This window comes from Oncorhynchus masou, chromosome 17, assembly GCF_036934945.1.
Source record: "Oncorhynchus masou masou isolate Uvic2021 chromosome 17, UVic_Omas_1.1, whole genome shotgun sequence".
NCBI classification, from domain to species: domain Eukaryota; kingdom Metazoa; phylum Chordata; class Actinopteri; order Salmoniformes; family Salmonidae; genus Oncorhynchus; species Oncorhynchus masou.
Window position 1 is genome coordinate 9516116 of NC_088228.1, and position 5140 is coordinate 9521255.

At 42.5% G+C, this 5140-nt stretch overlaps 1 protein-coding gene across 1 annotated transcript; it reads left to right on the forward strand.

Moving 5' to 3' along the window:
* The first annotated feature begins 836 nt into the window (after nucleotides 1–836).
* On the forward strand, nucleotides 837–4379 carry LOC135558138 (apolipoprotein D-like). The gene is made up of 5 exons (XM_064991875.1): nucleotides 837–872; nucleotides 1378–1505; nucleotides 2299–2420; nucleotides 3084–3172; nucleotides 3964–4379. Exons 2-5 carry the CDS (start codon nucleotides 1386–1388, stop codon nucleotides 4212–4214), a joined length of 582 nt encoding a protein of 193 aa, XP_064847947.1. The 5' UTR covers nucleotides 837–872; nucleotides 1378–1385; the 3' UTR covers nucleotides 4215–4379.
* The last annotated feature ends 761 nt before the right edge of the window (nucleotides 4380–5140 follow it).

The window sequence follows — 5140 nt, forward strand, 5'->3', positions numbered from 1 at the left end:
TGGGTATGACGCTACAAGCTTGGCACACCTGTATTTGGGTAGTTTCTCCCATTCTTCTCTGCAGATCCTCTCAAGCTCTGTCAGGTTGGATGGGTGCACAGCTATTTTCAGGTCTCTCCAGAGATGTTCGATCGGGTTCAAGTCCGGGTTCTGGCTGTGCCACTCAAGGACATTCAGAGATTTGTCCAGAAGCCTTCGCCCTAGTCTGAGGTCCTGAGCACTCTGGAGCAGGTTTTCATCAAGGATCTCTCTGTATTTTGCTCCATTCATCTTTCCCTCGATCCTGACTAGTCTCCCAGTCCCTGCCTCTGAAAAGCATCCCCACAGCATGATGCTGTCACCACCATGCTTCACTGTAGCGATGGTGCCAGGTTTCCTCCAGATGTAACGCTTGGCATAAGAAGTCAAGTTACACTTCTACCTGTGTAGAAACACACTGTATATTAACATGTTATTACTTAGTACTTTGGTAGAGCATGGCGCTTGCAACGGCAGGATTGTGTGGGTTTGATTCCCGCCAGGGTCACCAACACGGAAAATGGATGCACTCACAACTGTAAGTCGGTTTGAATGCATCTTGCTTCTGCAAAATGGTGTGTTATTTCACTTGTGTAACAACCGAAACCACTAACATGTCAGTCACTAGCAGAGTCAGACAGGAGTTTGTTTCCTCAAGGTCCATTTGAACAGGTGCCATACTCCCAACGCTAAGACAAACACTAACACACACACACTCTCAATTCTGGAATTCGGAGAAAAACCCGTCATGAAAGCGATGCGTGAGCCGCATAACTAATGAGTTTGACATATAAATAGGCGTCTACAACCCACTGAACATCACTGAAACAGGTTGATCTTCTGAACAAGTGCAGGTAAGTGGGACCCATTAACCCCGGTCTGTCTCTCTCTCTCTCTCTCTCTGATGCTTTAAGCTCTGCGATTTCACATTGCCTGAAGAATGACGCTGTGCACACTGTAGGTCTGTAGTTGTTAGGCACAATGCATTGCATTCGTAATGTACTTCTGACATAAAATGTACGTATTTGACCAGTGTCTAGGATAATTGTTTATACAGTATGTTCTGTTTCCTAAAGGGTTTTATTTTTTTTACTAGGCAAGTCAGTTTAGAACAAATTCTTATTTTCAATGACAGCATAGGAACAGTGGGTTAACTGCCTGTTCAGGGGCAGAATGACAGATTTGTACCTTGTCAGCTCGGGGATTTAAACTTGCAACCTTTCGGTTACTCGTCCAACGCTCTAACCACTAGGCTACCCTTAATTAATCACTGTATACTCGAAGTCAATTTGCATTGTCCTCCAACGGAGTTGGTGAAAATGTCTCTACTTTTCTGCCTGTGTGTCTGTTCCTACCCAGGACCCAAGATGCAGACTCTACAGGTTCTCTCTCTGACTCTGCTGTCTATTCTGGCCGCTAACGCCCAAACTTTACGCCCTGGAAAATGCCCCCAACCTCCCGTCCAAGCTAACTTCGACGCTGCCAGGGTGACTATACCTTAACTTTTATTACTGTATTTGAAGTTGCTCTTATGCATGTGCAGTAGCATTGTAATTAATTGAGTGATAACATGGAATTGCGTGTATTCATGTGTAGTAACAGTGTCATTACTTGCGTGATTCCACAGCAGGCTGCTGAGAGGAGAAAAGCTCGTAATAATGTCCGGAACGGAGCAAATGGAATGGCATCAAATACATAGAAACCATGTGTTTGATGTGTTTGATACCATTCCACCAGTTCTGCTCCAGCCATTACCACGAGCCCGTCCTCCTCAATTAAGGTGCTACCAACCTCCTGTGTTGTATTCATAAATTGTTAACTATTCATTTAGTAATTGTTTTGTCATTACATAGTAATGCGTTGGAGCATTTGTGTTATTACACAAGTGGAAGAGAGATTGTTCCTATTTCCACTTTAATAAAAAGTAAAAAACACTGAATACAATGTTATTACAGCATTACTACACATGTATACAGCAACCTGTATCTACTTTAAGTGTGACCAAAGTGTCGCCTTCGATCAAACCACTGGCATGATGTGAGCTGCAGGTATGGATAACGCCATGGCATGTCAAAGTCAGGAGGAGTAGGGTAAAGTTGCCCCAAGATGCTGATCTTGGGTCAGTTTTGCAACCATTCCCAACAAATAGTTAAGTTTAGGATTGGGTCAGGGGAAGCTGATCCTAGATCTGTAACATAGGGGAAACCTAACCCCTGAGCTCTCAGCCATACCGTAGCATCACATTGTCATATAACCTTTGACCTTTGTCTTTGACAACAGTATCTGGGCAAGTGGTACGAGATCAAGAAGCTCCCTGCCGTATTCCAGAAGGGCGAGTGTACCACAGCTACCTACTCTCTGGAGAGCCCCGGAGTTGTTGGTGTGCTCAACAGGGAGCTGCTGTATGTACATTAAAGAGATCAAGTTAAAAAGTACATCTATTTGTAATTATTTTTTTACATTCAACTGAGACTCAGCGATATGACATTCCCACGAGCAGCAATGCAGTTTTAGATGAGTGCAATGCAAGATGATGCACTCGTAGAGTATCACAGAGTACCTGTGCATGTGCACGGGTGCGTTTCCATAGCTACGACGTGATAGCCGCCTGATCTGAAGCCACAGAGAAGTTTTGCCTCGTGCTATTAGTTATTGTTGGAAATCATGCATCGCTCACTTCACCGTTTAAGATTGAGATACAAAATTCAATGTTTGTATCTCAATCCAGGAGAGCAGACTACCTTTTATTAACCCAAGTCTAAGCTTCCTATTTAATCAAGTACATGTAATGGAAAACCGCGCTGTAGGTTTAGTCAGAATGTTAAGGACAGGTGGGATGTGATGTCATTATCCAATGAAAATGTTTGCAGCTTACGTGGTGCTGAGTCGGTTAACAAGGTTAACACCTCAGCTAGAGCATAAACATTCCCAGTGAATGTGCAAGTGCCGTTTTCCTTTATCTGCCATTGATTGAGTCGGGACCCATGAGTTAGCAGGCCTCATAAAACGCCATTGTTGAATGTGTTTAACCTCTAACCTCTCTCTCCCTTTTTTTTATCTCTCAGTGCTGATAACACTGTCAGTGCTATTACTGGATATGCTAAGGCCAAGGACCCCTCTGAGCCCGCCAAGCTGGAAGTCACCTTCTTCGAGGGTAAACAATATTAAAAAATAAAATTAAAAAATATAATATACTTGTCTCAACATTCTCGTGAGGTAGACCTAAATAAGTCCATTTGACTTCTTAAGTGGTCTGTTTCTGACCCTTGTCTAATCTGACCCTGTATGTGGTATTATAGCGTTATGTAGTGGGCAGTGTAGTGTTGGCGCACAGTTAGGCAAACATATCGACAGGATACACTTCCACACTCCATCCCCCAGGGGGCAGCAGCAACCTTGTCCAGATGCTGAGCCTGGTTGATAAGCACATCAGGTGCTGCCAATGAAGGTGATGGTCAGTCAGAGTAGCAGCTGGTAAGCTGTAAGGCTGCTTGGTTTGTTTTGGTGGCCATGAGGCCTTTCGTTTGTTTTTGTCTTTAGTTTGGGGCATGCCTTTTGTATTTTTCCTTTTTGTACATATTCCTGTTTCGTCATCATCTAAACAAATGATAGTGTACTTGGATGACCAAGAGGAAAGGCTGAGCTGGCCCTGGACCAAGGTAAGGTTGCTGTCTCCCTGAGCACATGTACATTTAACACCAAGGCACACACACAGATTTGTCACAGAAATGCACACATTCAGGTTACAGACCATGTAACTAGGCCTAGGACTCCTAGACAGAGCGACTGCAACAATATCCTTAGGCTAGTTATGGGTTTTGTAACAATATTTATATTCATATGGACCTCTGTAGAAAAATATAAAATTATAATCCATGTATTTATTTGAATTATTCTCATAAATAAACTACTAAATGTATTTGAATATGTTTTCCTCTCCTGCAGACTCTCCCCCCGGCAACTATTGGGTTCTGTCCACTGACTACGAGGGCCACTCCGTGGTCTACGGCTGCACCGACATCCTGGGCACCTTCCATGCTGACTTTGCCTGGATCCTGAGCAGAGAGTCAACCCTGTCTGAGGAGAAACTGGTGGAGCTGTGCAACGTGTTCACCTCCAATGGCATCGACATCGACGTGATGACCGTCACCAACCAGAGCCCAGAGCTGTGCGCCGACATGCCTCTGTGGGCCTAAGAGACATGATCCAGTCTACAACATACGTATGATTTGTATTCATAGCATGGCTTCCACATAGACTGCTGTACAATGTCCAATGGTTGATACCTGCATGGTTGTTTTGTGTTTGGTCTGTATATGTTAACCTATGAGGAAATGCAATAAAATTATACTAGAAACATTCATCTGGTGTGAATGTGTACTTTTTCTGACTAGTATTTATAATGATTCCAATCACCTCGCTGTTCAGTGAGGTGACTGTATAAAATGGAAGCTTTTGTCACATTCAGCAAGCAAATGTATGATTTCAAAAAGAGAGAAACCAGTCCAATGATGCAACAAAGGCATAAACAATTCTGTCACCTTATATGACAATATTGCTACCATATGCATTCCATATTGTCTCACAAGTAAATAGGTATTTAGAGAGGAGAGTGAATTCACATGCTCAGTACAGTATATATATATTTTTTCTAAACTGATTTTCTGTGAAGCACTAGATGGCACTATGACCGTGGCGGAATTCAGACTCTGTACCCTTCTCCCTGACGCCTGCACATGCTCCCACCATTATCTGTTGTCCTGTCATACTTGGTTATACGACTAACACGTGGGGGGGGGGCTTTTTTGTACTGTTATCATAGTACAAGTTAAGTAAATATATTATTTATATGTATTTATCACAAAGATCCAGATTTTCTATTACAGTAATATAATTAAATATGAGGGGAAATATGTTATGTACAGTAATAGTACTAGTTAAGTACTGTGATGTGTCCAAACGATGCCTGTTGCTTCAGGATTCGGCTCCTAAATATAAAAGTGATTGCTTGTGCTGTATTTATTCTGTTGAAAAATTGTTTATAAAAATATATCTAATAATTACAGTGAAATTTGAATGCATTATTGTTTACCTCTTGAAGCATTATAGAGGCTTAGCTCTG

Excerpts from the sequence above, each read along its gene's own strand:
- LOC135558138 (XM_064991875.1), top strand. The coding sequence starts at position 1,386 with ATGCAGACTCTACAGGTTCTCTCTCTGACTCTGCTGTCTATTCTGGCC. Across the intron at positions 2,421-3,083 it reads GTGCTCAACAGGGAGCTGCT|TGCTGATAACACTGTCAGTG; the intron begins GTATGTACATTA and ends TTTATCTCTCAG. Across the intron at positions 3,173-3,963 it reads GGAAGTCACCTTCTTCGAGG|ACTCTCCCCCCGGCAACTAT; the intron begins GTAAACAATATT and ends CCTCTCCTGCAG.